This window comes from Trachypithecus francoisi, unplaced genomic scaffold (genome assembly GCF_009764315.1).
Source record: "Trachypithecus francoisi isolate TF-2019V2 unplaced genomic scaffold, Tfra_2.0 Lachesis_group11, whole genome shotgun sequence".
NCBI classification, from domain to species: Eukaryota; Metazoa; Chordata; class Mammalia; order Primates; family Cercopithecidae; genus Trachypithecus; species Trachypithecus francoisi.
The window spans coordinates 80,919,635-80,946,241 of NW_022681456.1; the positions used below are offsets into that span (position 1 = coordinate 80,919,635).

Here is a 26,607-nt window from a genome sequence, read left to right on the forward strand (position 1 = left end):
GGCCGAGGTGGGCGGATCACAAGGTCAGGAGATCGAGACCATCCTGGCTAACACAGTGAAAACCCGTCTCTAGGCCGGGCGCGGTGCCTCAAGCCTGTAATCCCAGCACTTTGGGAGGCCGAGACGGGCGGATCACGAGGTCAGGAGATCGAGACCATCCTGGCTAACACAGTGAAACCCCATCTCTACTAAAAAAAAAATACAAAAAACAAACAAAACGAAAACCCGTCTCTACTAAAAATACAAAAAATTAGCCGGGCATGGTGGTGGGTGCCTGTAGTCCCAGCTACTCGGGAGGCTGAGGCAGGAGAATGGCATGAACCCGGGAGGCAGAGCTTGTAGTGAGCGGAGACTGTGCCACTGCACTCCGGCCTGGGTGACAGAGTGCGACTCTGTCTCAAAAAAGAAAAAATAGGCCGGGCGCGGTGGCTCAAGCCTGTAATTCCAGCACTTTGGGAGGCCGAGACGGGTGGATCTCAAGGTCAGGAGATCGAGACCATCCTGGCTAATACGGTGAAACCCCATCTCTACTAAAGAATACAAAAAACGAGGCGGGCGCCTGTAGTCCCAGCTACTTGGGATGCGGAGGCAGGAGAATGGCGTAAACCTGGGAGGCGGAGCTTGCAGTGAGCTGAGATCCGGCCACCACACTCCAGCCTGGGCGACAGAGCCAGACTCCGTCTCAAAAAAAAAAAAAAAAAAGAAAAAATAGCTGGATATGGTGGTCCATGCCTGTGGTCCCACCTATTCAGGAGGCTGGGGTAGGAGGATCACAAGAGCCCAGGGAGGACAAGGCCGCAGTGAGCCGTGATTGTGTCATTGCACTCCAGCCTGGACAGAGACTCTGTCTCCAAAAAAAAAACCAGATAAATAAATAACAATAAATGTTAGTGGAAGAGAAGAGAGACAAGAGGGTCCCTGGATTACAGGAATAGAGGAAGGCCCAAGGATATGCGTCAGGAAAGCTGACTTTATTCTGTTTCCTGCACACCTACCCCGAGTCACTGGTCAGAACTGCTGTGGACTGGATGCCCGCAGAAGAATCCAAGGATTCAGCAGGTGGGAAAGGCAGTGATGAGGCAGACAAGACAGCTATGCAACTGCCATGTTTATGTTGGCATGTACATTGATTACACATAAACTGCATATTTACATAGGAGAAAGGGTACAGGCAGGCTGAGGATTCCTGGAACAAGGGCCTTGCTGAACACTGAAGTGGCAGGCACTCCGCTGAGGCCTACAGGGCAGGATGGTAGGGGCAGAAGTTGAAGTACAGTCTTCTGGGCAGAGAGGTGTGCAGCCACGTGGACAGCTCTCTGGAAAGGGGTGGCTCTCCTGAGGATAGGCCAAGGCAGCCAGGCGCTGCTGTACACACTCAGCCGTCAGCCGTGCTTCTGGGTCTGCATCCCAACAGTCTTCTAGGAGCTCCCCCAGCCCATCAGGGTCCTGGGAGGAATGACAGGGAGGGAGGGTTGACTCTAGGATCTTGAGTGGGCCCCAGGGTTAAAAAGCATCTTCAGTGTCCATCACTCTCCTGCTTTCAACACCCACTTCTGATCTTTCCTGGAGCCTCCCTCCTCTCCCTCTTGCTGAATTCCAGCCTTCTGAATCTTGTTCCCTATGAAACAGGCTCTGTGGGGGCCTTCTGTACAGCCCACTATTTCCTCTGAGGAGCTAATATAGGTTGACAGCTTAATATGCTAATGGGAAATTACTCTCTTTCCTCTCAGAGAGCCAGAGTCTTCTGCAAGTAATGCCCAGTTTCCGTTAGCTAACTTAACACTTGTGCCGTGGAAATTTCAGATCAGGTAGCAGAAGGGACATTCTGTTAAAAAAGTATTTGTGGCCAGGCGCGGTGGCTCACGCCTGTAATCCCAGCACTTTGGGAGGGTGAGACGGGCGGATCACGAGGTCAGGAGATCGAGACCATCCTGGCTAACATGGTGAGACCCCGTCTCTACTAAAAATACAAAAAATTAGCCGGGCACGTTGGCGGGCACCTGTAGTCCCAGCTACTCGGGAGGCTGAGGTAGGAGAATGGCGTAAACCCAGGAGGCGGAGCTTGCAGTGAGCCGAGATCGGACCACTGCACTCCAGCCTGGGCGACAGTGCGAAACTCCGTCTCAAAAAAAAAAGAAGTGTTTGTGCAAAGCCCTGAACTTTCACTGTGAGGCCACTGCTTTCACCCTTTATACCCAGAACTGCCTTTTATTGAGTCACAGCAGAAACATCATCAGTGTATGACAGAATGGGGACTTATCGAACTGATTTTTGGCCTTTACTGTATTGGGAGAGCAGATGGGGCAGAGCTCAGGACAAGAGCAAAGCCAAGGAGGGCATCCTGGAGAAGGGGACTGAGGAACAGGGCTAACTGATGGTAGAGAGGAGAGACAGGCTGGGCAAAGCTGAGCAGGAGGAAGGTGTGTGTCTCAGGTAGATGGAATGGACTGTGTGAGACTTAGGGTGGAAGAGGATGAACTGAGGGAGAGAGCAGGCTTGCCCAGTTCCAGCTGAGCATGAACCAAGGAGTGAGGGGAGATGAGAGGAGATAGGAGTAGACAGATGCCCTGGCAGAGATGTCCTTGAAGCCCATGCCCAGCCCCCACTCTCCAGGTTCCCAGCCCAACAGCCTAGGCCTCTTACTGTAGCAAAGCAGCGCCAGGTGGATGGGATGTAGGGACGCCTCCTCTCCTGCACTGCCAAGGCCCATAGCTCATCAGAGGTAGGGGTATTGCCCAGTTCTGCCTCATAGGCCAGTTGGAAGGGTGGTGGACTGCTGTCTGGAGGGAGGTAGAGGGGCTGGGTGTCAGTTAGTCCTAGGGGTGCCTACCATGTAGAAAAGGCAAGACAGGGAAGAGCAGAGCTTTCTCAGGACCAGGTCAGGTTGGGGTGAACCTAGAATGGGTGGGGGGGAGCCCACGGGAAGGGACTGTACCACTTATCCTTACCAGGCCTCAAATCTGGGCAGCGGCTCAGTATCTCCCACAGGAGCAGAGCCAAAGAGTAAATATCAGCTCGTCGGAGGGCCATGCCCCAATCCTGTAGGTCCAGAGTCTTGTCCAAGAGCTCTGGTGCCATGTACCTCTGGGTGCCAGCCTGGAGAGCAAGGCACGAAGGGCCAAGAATCATCTCTGTGGCAACCCTCACTGCAGCAATGGTCCATGCAATATCCCCCCAACCACAGACTCAGCAATGTCCCAAATGCTATAGGTATTGCTACAACTGTTGACACACAATGGATTCATTGCCATCAGCAGCACCACCATCATCCTGGGCCTCACCAGTTAGCCAGAGAACTCACTTCCATGATGGCAGCTGGGCCTTGTGGTTGAGTAGGGGTCCAGGCAGGGGGCTGAGTGAGGCCAGGGAGCACCAAGGCAAGGCCCAGGTCTCCAATGGCACACGATCCATCTTCCCGAATGAGCACATTCTGGCTGCTCAGATCTCGGTGGGCAATACCTGGTTTATATTGGCCTGTGGGGGAATCCAAGGTCGAAGGAACATGGATGTTCTTCCTCCCTCTTTTTTTTTTTTTTTTTTTTTTTGAGTCGGCATCTCGCTCTGTTGCTCAGGCTGGAGTGCAATGTCGCAATCTCGGCTCACTGCAACCTCCGCCTCCGGGTTCAAGCGATTCTCGTGCCTCAGCCTCCCGAGTAGCTGAGACTACAGGCACGTGTCACCACGCCTGGCTAATATTTTGTTTTTTTTTTTTTTTTTTTTTTTGAGGCGGAGTCTCGCTCTGTCGCCCGGACTGGAGTGCAGTGGCCAGATCTCAGCTCACTGCAAGCTCCGCCTCTCGGGTTCCCGCCATTCTCCTGCCTCAGCCTCCCGAGTAGCTGGGACTACAGGCGCCCACCACCTCGCCGGCTAGTTTTTTTTGTATTTTTTTAGTAGAGACGGGGTTTCACCGTGTTCGCCAGGATGGTCTCGATCTCCTGACCTCGTGATCCGCCCGTCTCGGCCTCCCAAAGTGCTGGGATTACAGGCTTGAGCCACCGCGCCCGGCCTGTATTTTTAATAGAGACGGGGTTTCACCGTGTTAGCCAGGATGGCCTCGATCTCCCGACCTCGTGATCCGCCCGCCTCGGCCTCCCAAAGTGTTGGGATTAAAGGCGTGAGCCACCGCGCCCGGCTCTTCCTCCCCCTTTTGACCCAATCCTTCCCCTCCAAAATAAGGGAGAATCAGAAACATAGCAGTGTGGCTGCCTTGACTTCCTATGCCCAGCTCACCCACCATTCTGCCAGCGCTCCTCATGGAGAAATGCCAGGCCCTGGGCCAGGGACAGTGCCATCCGCAGGGAACTTCCCCAGTCACTGGTGTGCTGGGTCAAGTAGTGGTACAGGGAGCCCTGGGAAAAAACAGAGAGAAAAGGATGGTACACAAAGCTGGAGGTGGCTGATCCATCCCAGGGAGCAGAGATCAATTGACAGTCTTCTCCCTGCATCTCTCCAGCAGACAGACACACCAACGGATGCTGGCCAAGACAATAGGTAGAAGGAGTAAGACTGTGCATCAATTGACATGAAAAATAGTAACTCGAGATCAAGGTTACTAGGCACTTACTGTGGTCCAGGCCCAGTGGATGTGGCCTCCTATAATCCTTGTGACAACCCTAGGAGGTAGGTGCTCCTGTCACATCATTTAACAGATGAGCTTTTCCTTAGAGAACTAAGGAAACTCGCTTGAAGTCAGTCGGTGAGGCAGGAGTGGAGCTTGAATCCAAGCAGTCTGACTCAAGATCACTTACTAATAACCACCACCTTATACTGACTCAGAAAATGTGGGGCAAGGACAGTAACAGAGGAGGCAGGGTAAGCTAGTCAGGGGCATCCCTCATGAGCCACCTTGTCTGAGGTGTCAGGCATGTGTACACATAGACAGGCAGAGCCAGTAGACAACAGAGTAGCAGGTGGAGGGCAAGTGGGAATTGGAGGGAAGGGAGCAATAGAACCCCTCATTCGACAAGCGTCATCGAGCACCTTCAGTGGCCATGAGCTGTGTGCAGGCACAAGATGGCTCAGATGAGAAGGTAAGAGATAAAGAATGCAGTAAACCCCAAGATGGGAAAATTAACCGAGTGCCAAGGGGCATAAAGCAAGAATGACTAACACTGCCTGGAGAAGTCAGAGAAATTTAAACAAACAAACAAAAAAAAACAGTGATTTTTGAGCTAGGACAGGAGGTATGTGGTCAAAGAGGAGATTTTCCATCATTCAAGATTTCGGAGGTGCAGAAGCTGTAGGGGCTGAAAAAGTCCAGGGAAGAGCCACTGCATTTGGGCACTGAAACAGGTGGTGGAGGTTGAACTACTTACAATAGGGCAAAGTGAGTTGTGGGGAGCTCTTCTACGTGGACAGAGACACACACAGTCCTGGTGGAGGGTTACCCCACCAGGAGGCAACAGACATGATGATGAGGAGCCAGTTCTAGAGTCACATAGATTCTGGGCAAATGACTTTCCTTTTCTGAGCCCCATGTGGATAATCATTCCTACCTCATAATGTGTTTGCAAAGGGTATGTTTGGAAATGTTTAAAGTATGTAGCATGGCCGGGGGGGTGGCTCACACCTGTAATCCCAGCACTTTGGGAGGCCAAGGCAGGCGGATCACTTGAGGGTCAAGAGTTTGAGACCAGCCTGGCCAACATGGTGAAATCCCATATCTACTAAAAATACAAAAATTAGCCAGGAGTAAGTAGTGGCGGCACGCCTGTAATCCCAGGTACTCGGGTGGCTGAGGCAGAATTGCGTGAACCCAGGAGGTGGAGGCTGCAGTGAGCTGAGATCATGCCACTGCATTCTAGCCTGGGCAACAGAATGAGGCTCTGTCAAAAAAAAAAAAGTGGGTAGTGTAATGCCTAGCAGGAAGCAGATGGGAAATGGTATGAAAGCTTAAAAAGTCCTAAATCTTTAGCAGGCCCATAGGGCCTGGTGTGGCTGGCCTCTGCCTACCTTTTCCTCTTCTTGCTCATTGCTCTCCCCTTCAAGTCACATCTTATTATTCTTATAGTTCAGTGGCCCTCTCTTCTAGCACTTAGCACACTTGACATTTGACACTTGTGTTTACTTGATCCATTTCTGTCTCCCCTGCTAGTCTATAAAATCTGTAAAGGCAGGGATTGTGTTTTTTCTGGCCTCCAGCATAGTGTCTGACATATAGTTCATAATTATTTGTTGAATGAATATATGAGTTTGGAGGGTTGTGCCTGAAAGTATTTCTTTTTTTTTTTTTTTTTGAGGCGGAGTCTCGCTCTGCCGCCCAGGCTGTAGTGCAGTGGCCGGATCTCAGCTCACTGCAAGCTCCGCCTCCCCCCGGGTTCACGCCATTCTCCTGCCTCAGCCTCCCGAGTGGCTGGGACTACAGGCGCCCGCAACCTCGCCCGGCTAGTTTTGTGTGTGTGTGTGTGTGTGTGTTTTGTTGTTGTTGTTTGTTTGTTTTGTTTTGTTTTTTTGAGACGGAGTCTCGCTCTGTCGCCCAGGCTGGAGTGTAGTGGCTGGATCCTGGCTCACTGCAAGCTCCGCCTCCCGGGTTTACGCCATTCTCCTGCCTCAGCCTCCCAAGTAGCTGGGACTACAGGCGCCCGCCACCTCGCCCGGCTAGTTTTTTTTTTGTATTTTTTAGTAGAGACGGGGTTTCACCATGTTAGCCAGGATGGTCTCGATCTCCTGACCCTGTGATCCGCCCGTCTCGGCCTCCCAAAGTGCTGGGATTACAGGCTTGAGCCACCGCGCCCGGCCTTGAAGGTATTTCTTTTTTTTTTTTTTTTTTTTTTTTTTTTTTTGAGACGGAGTCTTGCTCTGCCACCCAGGCTGGAGTGCAGTGGCCGGATCTCAGCTCACTGCAAGCTCCGCCTCCCGGGTTTACCGCCATTCTCCTGCCTCAGCCTCCCGAGTAGCTGGGACTACAGGCGCCGCCTCGTCGCCCGGCTAGTTTTTGGTATTTTTTTTTAAGTAGAGACAGGGTTTCACCGTATTAGCCAGGATGGTCTCGATCTCCTGACCTCGTGATCCGCCCGTCTCGGCCTCCCAAAGTGCTGGGATTACAGGCTTGAGCCACCGCGCCCGGCCTGAAGGTATTTCTTTAACATTTTTTTTTTTTTTTTTGGCTAGGCACAGTGGCTCATGCCTGTAATCCCAGCACTTTGTGGGGCTGAGATGGGTGGATCACTTGAGGTCAGGAGTTCAAAACCAGCCTGGCCAACATGGTGAAACTCCGTCTCTACTAAAAATGCAAAAATTAGCCAGGCGTGGTGGCAGGCACCTGTAATCCCAGCTACTGGGGAGGCTTAGGGAGGAGAATCGCTTGAACCCAGGAGGCAGAGGTTGCAGTGAGCCAAGCTTATGCCACTGCACTCCAGTCTGGGCAACAGAGCAAGGCCCTGTCCCTCTCACAAAATAAAATAAAATAAAATAAATATATAAACATGTATTGTTTATGTAATGAAAAATAAAAATAAATAAAAATTATTATTATTTTGAGACAGGGTCTTACTCTGTCACCCAGGCTGGAGTGCAGTGGCACAATCTTGGCCCACTGCCAGTCTTGACCTTCCCAGGCTCAGGTGCTCCTTCCACCTCAGCCTCCCAAGTAGCTGGGACCGCAGGCACGTGCCATCACACCCAGCCAATTTTTTCTTTTTTGTAGAGGTGAGGTTTCACAGTGTTGCCCAGACTGTTCTTGAATTCCTGGGTTCAAGCAGTCCTCCCAAGTTGGCCTCCCAAAGTGCTGGGATTACAGGCGTGTGCCACCGTGCCCAACTTGTTACTATTTTTTGAGATGGTGTCACTGTGTCTCCCAGGCTGGAGTGCAGTGGGATGCTCACGGCTCACTGCAGCCTCAACCTCCTACGCTCAAACGATCTTTCCACCTCAGCCCCCTGAGTAGCTGGGACTATAGGTGTGCACTGTCATGCTGAGCTAATTTTGCAGTGATGGGGTTTCCTCATGTTGCCTAGGCTAGTCTTGAGCTCCTGGGCTTAGGTGATCCACCCATCTTGGCCTCTCAAAGTCCTGGGATTACAGGCATGGGCCACCTCGCCTGGCCATTTTTAATGTCTTAGAAAAGAGAAAATCGAAAGCAGAAGCATCAACAAGGCCCAGCTGCCATGTAGCCCCCACCTCCATACATACACACAGGCATACACACATATATACTCCTTGGTGCTCACCTTGGGATGTAGTTCCAGTACCAGCAGGGGCCCAGAAAGCAGGGGGCCAGGCCCCCCCCAGCTGGCGGTGATAAATCGGACAATGTGGTCGTGCTGTAGGCCTGGAAGTTCGTACAATGCTCTCTCAGCTTGGAACTGAGCCACAGACCTCGGTGGGAAGGCCTTGATGGCAACCAGTTTGCCTTGCAGCTGCCCGGCCCAAACCACTGCATGACCTCCTTCCCGGATTACCTGGTAGGGACACTGTGCTGAGTGTGGGCCTCTGAGCTATAATAGGGCCAGGCTTCCTCCCCAGCACAACCTCCAGGAGTGCCCAGAGGATCCCTTCTCTCCCTCCCTGGGGCACCTGGGAGAAGCACAGCTCGGGCAGCTCCTGCAGCTCCACACTCCAGTCCCTGCCCAAGTCTGGCCCTGGCCTTGGCACTGGTTCACCTCGCACTCTGTAGTTCTTTCGCTGTAGCAGGACTGGAACAGAGAAGAGCCTTAGATTCAGGGTGCACATGCATGGGGACAGGAAAAGGGACTCTATGGAAAGGGAGCTTTGTGAGAGGTCATGGGAGTCTGGGAATCAGGCTATAGAGATCCCAAGACCATGGGGTCAGGGGTGCCTGGAGAGGGATCAGAGCTTTGGGGACAATGTCTTGGGGTCACAAGGGAGGGATGGGGTGGATTAGTACCCAAGATGATGCTGCCCAGCAGCAGCAGGAGGAGGAGGAACAGCCCCAGCAGCACCAGTGCCATCCAGATGGACTCACCTGGACATCAAGGCAAGAATGCAGGCTGGCAAGCACTGACCCAAACCTGCTGTCTGCTGTTCCCCTCCTGAGAGCTTGCTTCTCAACCCACCCCCACCCTGGTCACAAGACCCCTTATCTCCCAGTCACCAGGGCAACCAACTTCCCAAGGCCAGGAGGAGGAAAGTGTGGGGTGGGAGTAGGGTGAGAACTGGCCCTGGTTCCACCTCTCATCCTAACCTGGGCCCCAGCCCCCACCAGCCTTCAGTACCCTTGGGTGGCTACCTGGGGCAGCCTGGGGACCCTGGGTGCCAGGAGTCCCAGGGCTCCCTGGAGGAGGCAGATGGCTGTAATTGGCATTGCAGAAGTCAGTGCCACAGGAGCAGGTGAAGAGAGTGGAGCCAGGGCTGGGGTGGGCTCGGGGACTTGGGTCACAGTGGAGGGACTCACAGCCTGGCTCATCACTGTCTCGGCATCCTGATGGGGTGGGATTAGGGGAAGAGGAGAGAAAGGGGGAAAAGGGAGAAAGCACAATGGCGTGTGGAAACAGAGGATAAATCCCTTCTCTATCAGAGGCATCCCTTCCATCTCTCATGGGCTTTTCTTTCCCACCACCTGTTCTATTTCTCCCCTTCCTCCTTGGTTGCCACCCATACCCCAGGATGTGTCTGTCTCCCACTCTAGCTATCACCTGCCATATACTTTGCCATTCACCTTGCATTTCCACCTGTGCCCGGTCTTGGGTCAGGTTCCAGATCCCAAAGCAGCAGCGGCTGTAGAGGCAGCGGATAGCTCTAGGGAGCTCTGGGCCTGATTCTAGCAGCTCTCCCAGTGTCTTTGTGCTTCCCTGCACTCCAGGGGCCTCAAAGAACACACAAGTTCGCCTGTTTGGGGGTGCTGAGGCCCAGGGTGGGGAAAGGAAAGGATTCGAGATGGGAGTGAATGCAGAGGCAAAAAAGTGGCCAAAAGAACAGACAAAACATGTTCCACATCCTAGCGTCAGTATGGTAAAGCCACAGGAGGAAGCAGGGTCAGCAGAGGGCTGGAACCTGAGCCCCGCCATGGGGACACATGGCTCTGTCCTTCACCCTCACTCACCCAGCCCACTCACCACTCTTCCAAAGGGGTGGCTCTTGCTTCAAGCATCCCTTTCCCTCGCTGGATGGATGGAAAGACCCTTCCCCTCCCTGTAGACGCTTACCTTCCACAGCTGTGGGAAGTAATGCCCAAAGCCCCAGAGACCCTAGCATCTTGCTGGAGGATGGCAGCAGCAGAAGGAGGAGAGCATGAGCCAGCACAGCTGCCCCTGGCCAAAGCTTTCTTCAGATACAGGGCATCCTGGGGCTTCTGATCCCTCAGTCCCCAACTCCGCCCCCCTCATTCTATCCCAGCCTCTGTGGGGGAGAAGGCTGCTGTGGGGGAGAGGGTGGGTGTGGGGAAAGCAGGGAAAGAAAGGGAGGAGCAGAGAACCAATCTCATATCCTCTTCTCTTCTGCAACCTCCTCTTTGCTCTGCATAGTGGGAGGAGGGGACCTTGCAGGCCCAGCTGAGAACCCAGTGATGCCTAATTTCAAATCTTTGCCCTTTCCTGACCTTGGAAGAAGATGCTGGACTCTGTTGACTCTTCTCAGGAGGAAACTAAGGTGAGGTCAAATGCTTAGAGCCATTCAGCTCTGCCCCAGATCCCTTCTAGCCTAAGATCCCTTTATATTCAGGGTTCATATCCTCAGCTGCTTGGGCAGAGAAAGGCCTCACAGCCCATATTAGAGGTTACCTTGTTTTCCAACTTAAGAATCAGAAAGTACATAAAACTTACCTGAATTTTTAAAAAAAACACATTGAAAACAGTAACAATGGTAAATTTTGCTATGTGGATTTCACTTTAAAAAAAAAATCACATTGGTTCACAGGCTGAACAAATAACCATTATTAAGGAGGAAGTTCTTATCAAGCACCTACTATATTCTGGGTCACAGCTAGGGCTATGCATTTTACAATCATCTCATCTAATTCTCCCCTGAAATATTTATTATTATTATTATTTTATTTATTTTTTGAGACTGAGTCTTGCTCTGTCACCAGGCAGGAGTGCAGTGGTGCCATCTTGGCTCACTGAAACCTCCCACTCCCTGGTTCAAGCAATTCTCCTGCCTCGGCCTCCCGAGTAGCTGAGATTACAGGCTCATGCCACCATGCCCAGCTAATGTTTGTATTTTTAGTAGAGATGGGGTTGCACCATGTTGGCCAGGATAGTCTCAATCTCGTGACCTCGTGATCTGCCCACCTCGGCCTCCCAAAGTGCTGAGATTACAGGTGTGAGCCACTGTGCCTGGCCTATTATTTTTATTATTTCCACTTTATATGTAAGAAAATTGAGCTTAGGTAAGTCGCCCAAAGTCATTCAGCTAGAAAATAGCAGAGCTGGAATTTGAACTTAGGCAAGTCTGACTCCAAAGTCCAGGTTCTATTCTTCCTTTTTTTTTTTTTTTTTTTTTTTTTGAGACGGAGTCTCGCTCTGTCGCCCAGGCTGGAGTGCTGTGGCCGGATCTCGGCTCACTGCAAGCTCCGCCTCCCGGGTTCACGCCATTCTCCTGCCTCAGCCTCCCGAGCAGCTGGGACTACAGGCGCCCACCACCTCGCCCGGCTAGTTTTTGTATTTTTAGTAGAGACGGGGTTTCACCGTGTTAGCCAGGATGGTCTCGATCTCCTGACCTCGTGATCCGCCCGACTCGGCCTCCCAAAGTGCTGGGATTACAGGCTTGAGCCACCGCGCCCGGCCTTTTTTTTTTTTTTGAGAAGGAGTTGGCCGGGCGCGGTGGCTCAAGCCTGTAATCCCAGCACTTTGGGAGGCCGAGACGGGCGGATCACGAGGTCAGGAGATCGAGTCCATCCTGGCTAACACGGTGAAACCCCGTCTCTACTAAAAAATACAAAAAACTAGCTGGGCGATGTGGCGGGCGCCTGTAGTCCCAGCTACTCGGGAGGCTGAGGCAGGAGAATGGCGTGAACCCGGGAGGCGGAGCTTGCAGTGAGCTGAGATCCGGCCACTGCACTCCAGCCTGGGCGACAGAGCGAGACTCCGTCTCAAAAAAAAAAAAAAAGAAGGAGTCTTGCTCTGTCACCCAGGCTGGAGTGCAGTGGCGGGATCTCGGCTCACTGCAAGCTCCGCCTCCCGGGTTCACACCATTCCCCTGCCTCAACCTCCCCAGTAGCTGGGACTACAGGCACCCGCCACCTCGCCCGGCTAGTTTTTTTTTTGTATTTTTTTTAGTAGAGACGGGATTTCACCGCGTTAGCCAGGATGGTCTCGATCTAATGACCTCGTAATCCGCCCGTCTCGGCCTCCCAAAGTGCTGGGATTACAGGCTTGAGCCACCGCGCCGGGCCTATTCTTTTTTTTAATTATTATTTTTGTACTTTTAGTAGAGACGGGGTTTCACCATGTCACCATGTTGGCCAGGATGGGGTCGATCTTTTTTTTTTTTTTTTTTTTGAGACGGAGTCCCATTCTGTCGCCCAGGCTGGAGTGCAGTGGCGTGATCTCGGCTTACTGTAAGCTCCACCTTCCAGGTTCACGCCATTCTCCTGCCTCAGCCTCCCGAGTAGCTGGGACTACAGGTGCCCACCACCACACTGGGCTAATTTTTTGTATTTTTAGTAGAGACAGCGTTTCTCCGTGTTAGCCAGGATGATCTCAATCTCCTGACCTCGTGATCCACCCGCCTCGGCTCCCAAAGTTCTGGGATTACAGGCGTGAGTGACCCCTCCGCGTTAGCCTCCCAAAGTGCTGGGACTGCAGGCGTGAGCCACCGCACCAGGCCGGCTGTATTCTTTGTATTACACCATACTGCCTGAAAGACGTACAAAATTCAACAATGAAAAAAATAACGACTTAGTACTATACTTGGACATTTGAATTTAAATTGAGAAAATATGCGTCATTACCTGCCAACATGCTACCAACTAAAAAGGGAGGATACAGTTCAAACTATCACCACCAGAGGTCAGCAGAGGAGAAATTCCCTGCTGCGGTGAGAGGGCAGAAAGTACCTCCTCTGATGACTAATACATATAGTACACCTCCTACATTTACTAAGCTGCAGGAACTATAAAATGTGAAGGGCGGGCACAGGATGTGAAGAATTTCAGCATGGAGGTGGGAGAGGGCTACGGCTTGTTCTGCAATAGAGACAGAGGAGTCAACTCCACCAGACTCTTTCCCTGAGTAATAAACAGAAATAGATAATCACTTCCACCCCTGTGAGCCACTGGCTCATTGAGAATTAGAGTCAGAGGGGACTTGTTCTCTGTTTCCCTAGCTTTCTGTTGCCCTAGTGGCTGCCTGGGAACCCTTTCTTGGAATGATGGGGCTTAGACCAAGGATGATAATCCGAGTACTGACTTTTTTTTTTTTTTTTTTGAGAGGAAGTCTCACTCTGTCGCCCAGGCTGGAGTGCAGTGGCGCGATCTCGGCTCACTGCAACCTCTGCCTCTCCCGGGTTCAAGCGATTCTCCTGCCTCAGCCTTCTGAGTGCTGGGACTACAGGCGCCCACCACACCTGGCTAATTTTTGTACTTTTAGTAGGGACAGGGTTTCACCATGTTGGCCAAGCTGGTCTCAAACTCCTGACCTCAGGTAATCCACCCGCCTGGGCCTCCCAAAGTGCTGGGATTACAGGCAGGAGCCACTGCGCCCAGCTTGAGTACTGAATTTTTGATTCTGGGGTCTTTCTTCTGGGGAACCTGCATGAAAGGAAGAGAGTAAAAGTTCCAGTAGTCGTGTAACAGCAGCGGGAGGAATGACCAGGGATAGAGATAGCCGCCCATCCTTCCTTGGACCCTTCCAGGAGTCTGTAGGACCTTGCCAGTGAGGTGGAATGTTGTGCTTCCAGCTACTTTCCTTCACTGGCTCCCAGATCAGATAAGTCTGGGGTGGTGTGTGTGGTGGGGGGTGAGGGGAAATTTGAAGGTGAAATAGCTTCTTGTGTCTGGAATGTCTCAGGAGACTATCTCCTCCAGAGTGGGAGCAGGGTAAGGATCAGGCAGAAAGGCAGTCTCCTCACCCAAAGCTTTGGATAACTAATTCTTTCCAAGACAGAAACATTCCAGTCAGGTTTATGGGAACTATACCTGCTCTGGGCTGTTAGGTTTTAGAGTTAAGATGGTGATAGAGGCTGGGCGCTGTGGTTCATGTCTGTAATCCCAGTACTTTGGGAAGCCAGGAGTTTGAAACTAGCCCGGGCAACATGGTGAGACCCCCATCTATATTATTTAAAAAAAAAAAAAAAAAAAGCATTCCCTTTTTTTTGAGGCAGAGCCTCACTCTGTCACTCAGGCTGGAGTAAAGTGGTGCAATCTCCGCTTACGGCAACCTCCGCCTCCTAGGTTCAAAGCAATTCTCCTGCCTCAGCCTCCCAAGTAGCTGGGATTACAGATGCCTTCCACCACGCCTGGCTAATTTTTTGTATTTTTAGTACAGATGGGGTTTCACCATGTTGGCCAGGCTAGTTTCAAACTCCTGATCTCAGGTCATCCACCGCCTAGGCCTTCCAAAGTTCTGGGATTACAGGCGTGAGCCACTCCACCAGGCCAAAAAAAACGTATTTCATTAAGTGCTGGGCCTACAAAGATAGAGATGTGATTACTGCCCTCTGGGAACTCATAGTGTAGAAATGCAGGCAGATATATGGACAAGCAACCAGAAAACTGTGTTTCCTACTAGGGGCATGAGCAAAGAGCTATACAAATAGATCAAGTAAGCTAATTTTGCCTAGGGCATAGAAGAAAGGTACCCAGAGAGTTTCACAGAGAAGGGGATATTTAAATAGTCCCAAAGGTAAACACAATGGTAAGAGGAGAACAGTTGTTCTAAGCAAAGGGAATGGCAAGAGTAAAGGCACAGAGAAGTAAACACAAAGCCTTGTGTGTTAGAGGTGGAAGGAGTGAGGAGGAAGCAGTATGAGATACGAGACAGAAAATCACCTCAGAGAGAGATGGACCAAATTGGAAAGGTTTTCAATTCTGTATCAAGGAGCTTAGACTTTCCCAAAAAGCAAAATATTTTAGGCAGGGGCCTGGTGGCAATTGGAAGATGGATGACTACTGGGGTTTGGAGAGATCAGTTGCAAGACCTAAGCAGTAAACAAAGTGAGTACTGAGACAGTGGAAATGAAAATAAGAGGAGGCCGGATGCGGTGGCTCACGCCTGTAATCCCAGCACTTTGGGAGGTCGAGACGGGCAGATCTCGAGGTCAAGAGATCAAGCCCATCCTGGCCAACATGCTGAAACCCCGTCTCTACTAAAAATACAAAAATTAACCAGGCGTGGTGGCATGCGCCTGTAATCCCAGCCACTCAGGAGGCTGAGGCAGGAGAATCGCTTGAACTCAGGAGGCAGAGGTTGCAGTGAGCCAAGATCACGCCACTGCACTCCAGCCTGGAGACAGAGCGAGACTCCATCTCAAAAAAAAAAAGAGGAAAAATTTGATATATATTGTATAGGTAATGTTGACAGGATTGGTAATCAAATGAATATTAGTAGGTGAAAGGGGAGCTAAAAGATGATTCTGAGGTTTCAAGTATGAGTGATCAAGGAGCAGTGGGTGATATTATTTAGGGAGATGTGAAAGACAAAGAATTATTTCCCCTTCTACCATGTTGAATTCATCTGGAGGACATCCAGATGAAAATGTCTAGCAAGCAGACTTCCAGGTCAAGAGAAAAGTTAGGGCTCACGATTTGGGAGTCATCAATGTGGACATAATCTAATGTTAGAGTGGATGTGACTTGTTTAAGGGGGAAAAAGGTAGAGAAAGGAAAGGACACAAGACAGGGAACACAAATAGTAAAGAGACACAGGAAGAAGTGGCTATGAAGGAGACTAAAAAATACAGAAATGTGCCACACACGGCAGCTCACACCTGTAATCCCTGCACTTTGGGATGCTGAGGCAGGCAGATCACCTGAGGTCAGGAGTTCGAGACCAGCCTGGCCAACACGATGAAACCTTGTCTCTACTAAAAATACAAAAATTAGCTGGGCATGGCGGCGGGTGCCTGTAATCCCAACTACTCAGGAGGCTAAGGCAGGAAAATTGCTTGAACCCAGGAGACAGAGGTTGCAGTGAGCCAAGATCATGCCCCTGCACTCCAGCCTGGGTGACAGAGTGAGACTCTGGCTCAAAAAAAAAAAAAAAAAAGGCCGGGCGCGGTGGCTCAAGCCTGTAATCCCAGCACTTTGGGAGGCCGAGACGGGCGGATCACGAGGTCAGGAGATCGAGACCATCCTGGCTAACACGGTGAAACCCCGTCTCTACTAAAAATACAAAAAACTAGCCGGGCGAGGTGGTGGCGCCTGTAGTCCCAGCTACTCGGAGGCTGAGGCAGGAGAATGGCGTGAACCCAGGAGGCGGAGCTTGCAGTGAGCTGAGATCTGGCCACTGCACTCCAGCCTGGGTGACAGAGCGAGACTCCGTCTCAAAAAAAAAAAAAAAAAAAAAAAGAAATGCTGAAGAAGAACCAAGAGAGTGTATCAGTGTCACATTCTATGGGAAGAAAGCTCTAAGATACAGTAGTCAAAAGTAGCACATTGAAGCAGTGAGGTCTAAGAGGTTAATGACTGAAAGATCACCAGAGCTGGCATCCAGATGGTTGACGCTACCGGGAAATTTTCTGGTAAATGATGGATGCTGAACAAAGTAGCCTGGGCCAGGTGCAGTGGTTCATGCCTGTAATCCTAGCACTTTGGAAGGCCGAGGCAGATGTGAATCGCTTGAGCTCATGAGTTCCAGACCAGCCTGGGCAACATGGCGAAACTCTGTCTCTACAAAAAATACAAAAATTAGTCGGGTGTAGGCCGGGCGCGGTGGCTCACGCCTGTAATCCTAGCACTTTGGGAGGCCGAGGCAGGAGGATCACGAGGTCAGGAGATCGAGACCATCCTGGCTAACACGGTGAAACGCCGTCTCTACTGAAAATACAAAAAATTAGCCGGCCATGGTGGTGAGCACCTGTAGTCCCAGCTACTCGGGTGGCTGAGGCAGGAGAATGGCATGAACCTGGGAGGCGGAGCTTGCAGTGAGTCGAGATTGCGCCACTGCACTCCAGCCTGGGCGATAGAGTGAGATTCCATCTCAAAAAACAAGAAAAAAAAAATTAGTCGGGTGTGATGGCACGCACCTGTAGTCCCAAATACTTGGGAGGCTGAGGTGGGAGGATAGGTTGAGCTTAGGGGATGGAGGTTGCAGTGAGGCAAGATGAGAGTGATGTCACTGCACTCCAGCCTGGGTGATAGAACTAGACCTTGTCTCGAAAAAAACAAAACAAAACAAAACAGGGCGGGCACAGTGGCTAACGCCTGTAATCCCTGTACTTTGGGAGGCCGAGGCAGGCGGATCATCTGAGGTCAGGAGTTCAAGACCAGCCTGGCCAACATCGTGAAACCCCATTTCTATTAAAAATACAAAAATTAGCCGGGCATGGTGGCATGTGCCTGTAATTCCAGCTACTCGGAAGGCGGAAACAGGAGAATTGCTTGAACCCGGGAGGTGGAGGTTGCAGTGAGCTGAGATTGTGCCACTGCACTCCAGCCTGAGTGACAGAGCAAGACTCCATCCCAAAAAACAAAAACAAAAAAACAAAAGCAAACCCACAAAGTAGCCTGAGGATTGAATAAAGGAAGAGAAAAATGAGTATAAACTACTTTCACTAACTTTGGAAATGGAAAAAACTAATCAGTAACTCGAAGAGGAAGCTGAGGTTTTTCAAAATGGGGGAAGGGGGAATGCTTGAACATGCTTTTTTTTTTTTTTGTATTTTTAATAGAGACAGTGTTTCGCCATGTTGGCCAGCCTAGTCTCAAACTCCTGACATCAGGTAATCCACCCAGCTCAGCCTCCCGAAGTGCTGGGATTACAGGGGTGAGCCACCGTGCCTGGCCAGAACATGCTTATAGGCTGACAAAAGGTAACAATGGTTGTAGCTGGGAAAATTTGAGCAACAAAATAGTACTGGATTATAATCCATGTATAAAAGAAGTACACATTAACACATACTAATATAAATTGACTAAATGAGGGAGAAGAGACAAACCTCCCTTTCTTACAGAATTCCACCATAAGCTTGGGAAGCTGGGAGGAAAAAAAAATCCAGATAATAGATGTAGATATCACCCTCTAGGAGGTAAGGTCATGTGTTAACAATGGGGAAAACACCAGACAAACCCAGATTGGGGGATATTCTACAGGATATCTGGCCAATACTCCCAAAGACTGTCAAGGTCATGAAAAAAAGGGAAAAACTAAGAAACTCTGAGCCGACTGGGGAGACATGACGAGTAAATGCTATGTGGTACCCTGGGATGGATCCTGGAACAGAAAGAACACATCAATGGAAAAACTAATGAAACCCATAGTCTGGAGTTTAGCTCATGTAATGTACCAATGTCAGTTTCTCTCTTTTTTTGAGACAGAGTCTCGCTCTGTCGCCCAGGCTGGAGTGCAGTGGCGTGAACTCAGCTCACTGCCAGCTCTGCCTCCTGGGTTCACACCATTCTCCTGCCTCTGCCTCCCAAGTAGCTGCAACTACAGGCGCCCGCCACCATGCCCGGCTAATTTTTTGTATTTTTAGTAGAGACAGGGTTTCACCATGTTAGCCAGGATGGTCTCCATCTCTTGACCTCCTGATCTGCCCACCTCGGCCTCCCAAAGTGCTGGGATTACAGGCATGAGCCACAGCGCCAGCCCCAATGTCAGTTTCTTAATTTTGACAATGTACCATGGTAATATGTTAACAATGAGGGAAATGGGGTAAGGATTATACGGAAACTGTGTTCTAGCTTTGCAACTTTTCTGTAAATCTAAAATTATTCCAAAATAAAAAAGCATATGGGGAAAAAAAAACAAAGTTAGTGCTGCCTGTTTGTTTTGGTCCTCCACATTTCCATGCAGTTGTGGCACACTGATCTGATCATGAAAACATTTACCCAGGAGTTAAGTGTAGGGCAACTGCACTGATTAACATGTATGGAGCACAACACAGTATAGCTGTAAACCTTCGTTAGGTTCAGAGTATGAAATTATAAACGTACACTCTCCCCATTCCCAACCCTCCTCAATACACCAGAGACATGGCTTTTTATTAAAAAACTTTTTAATTGGTTTACAAAGGAGGCTACAGACTACATTGAAACTAACCTTTGTACAAAAGGCCAAAAAAAAAAAAAAAAAAAAAAGTCCCAAAACACCGAGACAAAAGGTAGGAGGAAAAACAAGAAAGGAAGATACAAAAGGAGCAGGAAGAAACTTACTTAGGGACAAGATTAGCATCATACATACCTAAGAGTAGGGAGTGAGGGGGAAGAGCAAGATGAGAGAGCACTTAAAAGCATTTACCCACACAGCCCTGGTGATAATTGGATTGGAATCAACAACAAACACAGCATGAGATTATTAAGAGGTTTTAAAAGGCAACAGTGGTGTGGACTGGTTATTGCCAGTGTTGAGAGAAATAAACTTGGGTTTTTAGGCACCAGAGATTGGAGCACCACCCCTCCCTTCCAGAGGATGACAGACTTAGGAAGAGGAAGCAGGCCCTGGGGCAGCTGCCACTGGTGTGTGTAGATGTCTCCTCAGGTCAATCTCAGAGTTATCTTCCCCAAAGTCTTTGTGCCCTAGACTCTAGGTAAGGGCTATGGGATTTCACTGGGAGTAAGGGATGATCAGAAATATGAAGACCTGCCCTTGTCCACAATGGTCAAGAGCAGTTACCAGGAAACTGGAGCACTGAGTAGACAGAGCCCATATCCCTGGGGAAAAGGCACAGTGTAATTCCTGAAGGCAAGATATGGGAAAGCACACATCCAGTAGAGGTATCAACAAAATCCTCACTACTTGCAGCCCTAGTCTAATCCCATTTGTTAGGTGTTTTTTGTTTGTTTGTTTGTTTTTTTGTTTTCCCTGATACTTAGCTAGGACTTAAGGCAGTTGAGGGGCAGATCATCATACCTCTACTCTCTTAGCAGAGCCAAGGAAGACTGGGGCTGTTTGATAATGAGGAAGGGGAAAATGGGACAAAATACTCTTCTTTTCAAATGAACACTGTGGAGAAAATCTTTCTGGGTTTGGGGAAGTCAGAGTGAAGACTTAGGGGAGTAATAAAGCCAGGGATCCCCCTTCTTTTCCTTTCCCTGCCTTGGATCTAAGGCAAGTGAGCCAAATTTGGAAGAGGGAGTAGGAATTTAAGCTTAAGACTGCTTAATGTCTTCCTGGGGGCTGGTGTTTTGGGAAGGCAGACAAAGAAACAGGTCAACCTCAAAGCTGGTCTGCTCATCCTCCTAGAAGAGGTCTAGTATCTATGGAGTAGAGCCAAGAGAGGCACCACAGAGAGCACAGTCTCCCAAACAGAAGTAATAACCGGCTCATATTTTATCAGCAGTTTTCAAAAGCAATGTTTTCCGGGGTTGGAGAAGTGCCATATCTTCCTCCCTTTCCCCAAAGCTACTGCTGTGACCTTTCATCCTTGTACGTAAGTTACTGGCTCTCTTCTAAGGGAGATAAATTCCAAGATTTCACATTTTCCCTCTCAACCCCAAGAGGCTACCCAGCTTCAGTGAGGGGGAAGGAGAGCTATGCAAAGGCCCCCTCACTTGAGGCAGCTAGACTGTCCCTATTTCCTTGGTACTTGATCTCCAAAACTCTTGATCTGATCCCAAGGTCCAAAAGGCATCAGGGTACTTACAACTGAAAACTTCAAGCAAGTAGCACCAGGGCTCCCCCTAAGCATAATAGGGGCCTGATTAGCACCCCCAGAAGAACCCCTCAAAAAGTATATAAATTTTATTGCGTCCTAGCAAAGATCTGCAGCTTCCAGTATTCACAAAACGTGAAGATATTAACAATACAAAATATACTTTGAAAGTCAAACACCTGCAGTTCATAGTGCTTTTTTAGATTTGTTAAAAAAAAATACAATGCTTAGTTTCCTATATAGGATACACAAAAGCAAAAAATATATATGTATATAGTAGAAATAAATCAGCCATAGTAATTTACAGCTTTTGTCTCCAAACCTCCCCTAATCATAATCTATCCCACACTTCAATATATACTTTCTGGGATCAAAGGTTCAGTTTATTCTGAACCAGGCTGAGAAATATCCATTAAATTGCACTCTGTATAGCACCCACAGAGTGCCAGTTGGGAAGTTCCTGAAGGAAGATGGTGTGGGTTGTTACTGTTCTGGGTAAAAAGTGAGACAGTCAAATGATATGCAAATGAATATAAATGGGCAACCTGAAAACCTGAAAGGATGAGGGATTAAGTGTTGTACTATCTCACCACTCTTCTGGGCATCCCCTGCCCTGCAAGATTGGTCATCTAAAAAATTAATTTAAAAAACTCATTCAAAAAAATGAAAAAAAACTTATGAAAAAATTTCAGAATCAATATGCATGTCAGTTACATTAATTTCTGTTAGCCAAAAGTTCAGGGAAACGGGGTTTTTCTGTAATGAGCTCCTGACTCAAGGAATGTAGGCTCCTAACTTCCTGTGGAAAAGACTGAGTGGCTCACTACTGCTGGGAGACAAAAGAAGCTGCTTCTGTTTTGAGGCCAAACAAGATACTGGATCTGGAGCTTCCTTGGTGAGAAGAGAACAGGGCAAGTGGAAATAATTAGATATAAATTCACTCATGGTAATGCTAATGAAGAGGTTTGAGGGTAAACCAGCAGCTTTCCATTCAAGAGAGAAATACCATCAAATTACCTTCTAAAAGCTTATATCCTCACTATCATTACACTAGTTTATATCTAGTAATTTCATACTGGAGAAGATTCCATTCCTTGAAATGCACTAGCAAAATACTGTACACTTCAGTGAGTTATCCTGCCCCTTTCTTCCAAAAGATGCCAAAGTACATGATTACAGACATAAAATAACAGGTTCTGAGTTCTGCCTTTCAGTGAGAATAAAGGGTATGATAGTGGCTGTGCATGGATGACTTGTATCTCAGCGTTAATAGAATTTGATCTGGGGAAAGTTCCTTGTCATAGTTCCTGAGTTGAAAACAGAATTACATCTGTGGAGAAAGGACCAAATCGAATGAACTATTGTTTAGAGTATTAAGTTATTATATTTCAGGTTAAACAACACACTTATCCAAAACTTAATTTGGATGGATTTTATATAAAATATATAATAGAATCATACCATCATCTATTTGTAGCCAAAGTAAAAAGATTTATGAAAAGAATAAGGACTCTGCTATAGATCTGCATGTTGGTTTCACTTTCAAACACAAAAATAGTTTCTTTTTTAAAAAGTACAGTAGAATATCCTCCATTCATAATTGTAATTAATTTAGCATAAGCAAAGAAATGACCTTAGGAACATACCCAGGTTTTAAGATAGATTTCTAGGTAATGGGCCTGAAAGATATTTTGATCTGAATTTATTTTCCAACAATTTCAAATATAATTTGTCATTTGTGTGTAGACATATACAGGCATGAACACACATTCACCCACACATACAAAAACACTTGCTTTCTATCAGATCAGGGTAATTTTTTTATTGCAGGTCTCTTTTAATATTGGCTAGCAGAAAACCTATCCCCAACCTAACAGATTACACACACACACACACACACACACACACACACAGCCATTTTTCCACACTTCCTCACAGTGAAAAGCTCTCTAACAAGATACCAGAAGGTCGAGAGAGGCAATGCTTTTATGGCTGGGCCTTGAGGACAATTCTGGTTGCATTTACATCTCAGTGCCAAATGCACTAGGTTCCCTGCCGTTGTAATTTTTGGATCAGTCTCTTCTGAAATCAGGTCACAGAGAAAACAGGATTTCTCCCAATCTCTCCTATAAACCACCGTGGTAAGACAAGATTTCTTTTTGTTCTGGGCTAGCATTCCCATGATCATGTGCTTCCTTTTCCCTTAGGAACCACCCAAGAACATTCAAGGAAAAGTTAAGGGAAAAGATCCTAAGAACCACTGTCTTGCCACTAGCACATGTTCTGGAGGAGTTCTGCAGAATGGAAACCTGAAACAGATTCACTGGCTGATGCTCCTTATTGACAATGGAAAATAACCTAGTGGGGATGTTCAAAAGAAGTATATTTACTTTCAGAATGTAAACTCAGAAGCCCACACATCAAAACTTAGAGCTACCCTGGAAGACAGTGGTACCAAAGTCCAAATACTCTTAACTCCTGAACCTGACTACAAGTCATCTCCTCTCTGAGCACATGATTTTCCTAGGGAAAGCCCCCTACCTATTATTTGACAATTTGACAGTTTATACAAACTGAGTCAAGATTATTATCTTCAAAGGGATTCTTGTACAATTCCACCCAAAGACTTCTAATTTTCGATGCTTAGAGCAGCTAATGAAGGGAGATGACTTTGACTCTCCAGCGCCAAGAAGGTGCCTGCGTCAGCAGTATTTTGAACACTCCCTCCACAGCTACTTCAAGCATCAGCCTGGGCTTCAAGGATTTTTCCATTCTGCTGCTGGAACTAAGGTCTTGAAAAAATTGACAGAAGTGCCTCATCCAGGCAGTAACAAAAACAAAACATGAAGTGATCAGATGAGAGAAGGTGAGACGGCAACAGTTGAGTTAGGAAAGGAGTGCAAGAAGCTGATCCCAAATAAAAAGACAAAATTAAGAAAGGAAAAACATTATGTATGTATATATGAACTAAAAGCAGAGCATATGAATGCTTAATCTGGTGGGAAGCCAAGACACCATCTATAGAAAAGCTTGATGTGTCACAACAAGGCTCAGCCATAGGGAAATAAGGCAATATAAAAAAAATGACCAAGGTATTTTGGTCACAGAATGGTCTTCTTCCTCCTCCCAGCCAACCCCTGTGAATGCATCTCTATATATCTTTATATATATATATATATAATAATATAGAATCTGTTTCTTGTTAAAAAGTATTTCAATGATCATATATATTTATCAAGGCATGATGGCTTTAGGAAAGGGGGGGGAATCCATCATGGAAGAGCTGAGAAGAGAAATGCAGGAAGGGTAGGCTGGGGTAAGAAGTGTAAGAAGAAACTGGGGTCAAACAAATGCTCATCAAAGGGTGGCACCAACAGAATTTTCACTAATGTTTCCCACCTTCTAAGAGGCACTGATGATACAGATGGGTGCCGGGACCCCATCTCTTCTCTTGTATCCCTCTCCTGATTCTTCTCACCACCATGCATTTTAATGCTTCATGGCTCTCTCTTCCCACATGTCTCTTGGACCCATGCTACCTTGCATCCCGGGGTTGATGGGTATGGCCCATATGTCTCTGGCCCCAGGTGCCTGATCTCAGAAGCCATTGCCACTGATATTAATGGACTGCAGATCTGCCACCTGCATGACATTGATGCCACTGTTGGCAAGACGGGCAATGCCCTCTGGACAGATGGCCTCCATGGCTACCATATTGGTGGTAATAAGGGCTGAAGGAGTGGCAGTGCCGCTGCCTTCTGAACCTGCCCCACTGTCCAGGGGCAAAGTGCCCACACTCAGAGCTACACCTGGGCCTCCCTTCTTATTCTGGTGGGTCTTGATATGTTTTGACAGGTGGTCACTCCTCATGAAGCGCTTAGGACACTCAGGGCAGGCAAATTTCTTCTCACCTAGGTAAAGGAAGGAAAGATAAGAAGCTGACATGTTAGGAAGTGAGGTTATCTTACCCAATTCAGTAATTACTAAGCTGAGTAAGACCAGTATGAGAAGATGATTAAAAACAAGAAAAATCTTCAAGTATCTTTTCCTTTGGTGGGGGCGTGGGGAAGAAAAGTAGATAAAGGTTGGGGAGTACTCAGTAAGGAAGGTAGAACTTAGCAGAAAAGTAAGGCAGGGCAGAGACTAAGAGTAATGGTTTCAATGCTTTGCCTTCAAAAAATCCCACTCAAAATCTAGCTCCTTCCTTCTTTTTTTTGAGACAGTCTTGCTCTGTCGCCTAGGCTGGAGTGCAGTGGCATAATCTTAGCTCACTGCAACCTCCACCTCCTGGGTTCAAGCAATTCTCCTCCCTCAGCCTTCCGAGTAGCTGGGATTACAGGTGTGCGCTAGCACGCTTGACTATTTTGTAATTTTAGTAGAGACAGGGTTTCCTCATGCTGGTCGGGCTGGTCTCGAACTCCTGACCTCAAGAAATCCACCCACCTCGGCCTCCCAAAGTGCTGGGATTACAGGCGTGAGCCACCGCACCCAACTCCTTCCTTCTTTTTTTTTTTGAGACGGAGTCTCACTCTGTCGCCCAAGCTGGAGTGCAGTGGCACGATCTTGGCTCACTGCAAGCTCCGCCTCCCAGGTTCCTGCCATTCTCCTGCCTCAGCCTCCCCAGTAGCTGGGACTTCAGGAGCCTGCCACCATGCCCGGCTAATTTTTTTGTATTTTTAGTAGAGACGGGGTTTCACCGTGTTAGCCAGGATGGTCTTGATCTCCTGACCTCGTCATCTGCCCGCCTTGGGCTCCCAAAGTGCTGGGATTACAGATGTGAGCCACTGCGCCCAGCTCCTCCTTCCTTCTTAAAAGTTTTCCAGATTAACTACAATTCCATTTGTGACCCATATATTTAGTTTCAAATTAAGTTGTTCAGAAATTTTAGTTATTTTGTAGGTATATTTTGTGTTTTTCATTCTAGGCTATTACTATATTTTTCTCCCATAGGCTTTTGCTCACCTGTGTGTGTACGTTTGTGCCTCTGTAGCTCATCTGAACGTGTGAAGCGTTTCCCACAGTATGACCAGGTACACATAAATGGCCTCTCGCCTGTATGCCAGCGCAAGTGTGCCCGCAGGTGTGAAGTCTTGCCATACACTTTCCCACAGCCTTGGATGTGGCAAATATGCTGTTTCTTTTTGCCAGGATCCCCCGAACCCCTGAAAATGAGGATACAACTATTTATCATTCATTCTAGAGACAGAAACTAAAGAACCACAAAGTATCAACAAGAGTCACCCAACCTACACCAAACTAACCCAAACTTTTATTTTTTGAAAAACCCTTCTTTTTTGTTTTGTTTTTTTGAGACAGAGTTTCACTCTGTCGTCCAGGCTGGAGTACAATAGCATGATCACGGCTCACGCCTCCTGGGTTCAAACGATTCTCCTGCCTCAGCCTCCCGAGTAGCTAGGATTACAGGTGCACGCCACCATGTCCAGTTGACTTCTGTATTTTTAGGACAGATGAGGTTTCGCCATGTTGGCCAGGCTGGTCTCGAATCCCTAACCTCAGGTGATCGATCCGCCTGCCTCCGCCTCCCAAAGTGCTGGGATTACAGGCGTGAGCCACCGCAATGGACCAAGGCTTCCTTTTAAAAAGCCTTCTAGCCAGGCGCGGTGGCTCATGCCTGTAATCCCAGCACTTTGGGAGGCCGAGACGGGCGGATCACGAGGTCAGGAGATCGAGACCATCCTGGCTAACACGGTGAAACCCCGTCTCTACTAAAAACTATAAAAAACTAGCCGGGCGAGGTGGCGGCGCCTGTAGTCCCAGCTACCCGGGAGGCTGAGGTAGGAGAATGGCATGAACCCGGGAGGCGGAGCTTGCAGTGAGCTGAGATCCGGCCTCAGCACTCCAGCCTGGGTGACAGAGCAAGACTCCGTCTCAAAAAAAAAAAAAAAAAGCCTTCTAGGGGCTGGGCGCGGTGGCTCACGCCTGTAATCACAGCACTTTGGG

General features: G+C 48.5%; 2 protein-coding genes across 5 annotated transcripts in view; both read right to left on the minus strand.

The window, feature by feature from the left end:
- Window positions 1-983: 983 nt before the first annotated feature.
- AMHR2 (anti-Mullerian hormone receptor type 2) lies at window positions 984-11,037 on the minus strand. Of its 4 annotated transcripts, none has more exons than XM_033221910.1 (10): window positions 9,617-11,037; window positions 9,188-9,379; window positions 8,846-8,923; window positions 8,515-8,633; window positions 8,169-8,399; window positions 4,235-4,349; window positions 3,302-3,474; window positions 2,949-3,096; window positions 2,644-2,780; window positions 1,097-1,446 (listed from the first exon to the last, which is right to left on the minus strand). In XM_033221910.1, the coding sequence occupies exons 1-10, from the start codon at window positions 9,963-9,965 to the stop codon at window positions 1,150-1,152; spliced, it is 1,839 nt and encodes a 612-aa protein (XP_033077801.1). In that variant the 5' UTR covers window positions 9,966-11,037; the 3' UTR covers window positions 1,097-1,149. The 4 variants fall into 4 exon arrangements, with proteins under 4 accessions (XP_033077804.1, XP_033077801.1, XP_033077802.1 ...); XM_033221911.1 differs by having other exon boundaries at window positions 8,169-8,269; window positions 8,400-8,633; XM_033221913.1 differs by lacking the exon at window positions 2,949-3,096 and having other exon boundaries at window positions 984-1,446.
- Window positions 11,038-19,032: 7,995 nt separating this feature from the next.
- The window catches only part of SP1 (Sp1 transcription factor), a 34,195-nt gene continuing 26,620 nt past the window's right edge, over window positions 19,033-26,607 (minus strand). The window contains exons 5-6 of the mRNA XM_033221909.1: window positions 25,609-25,808; window positions 19,033-24,557 (exon numbers count right to left, since the gene is read on the minus strand). Coding sequence (XP_033077800.1) covers window positions 24,244-24,557; window positions 25,609-25,808 — 514 coding nt within the window. The 3' untranslated portion in view covers window positions 19,033-24,243. The remainder of the gene's footprint in view (window positions 24,558-25,608; window positions 25,809-26,607) is intronic.

Excerpts from the sequence above, each read along its gene's own strand:
- AMHR2 (XM_033221910.1), bottom strand. The coding sequence starts at position 9,965 with ATGGCGGGGCTCAGGTTCCAGCCCTCTGCTGACCCTGCTTCCTCCTGT. Across the intron at positions 8,634-8,845 it reads GCTGGGCAGCATCATCTTGG|TCCTGCTACAGCGAAAGAAC; the intron begins GTACTAATCCAC and ends TCTCTGTTCCAG. Across the intron at positions 3,475-4,234 it reads TGAGGAGCGCTGGCAGAATG|GCCAATATAAACCAGGTATT; the intron begins GTGGGTGAGCTG and ends ATTCCCCCACAG.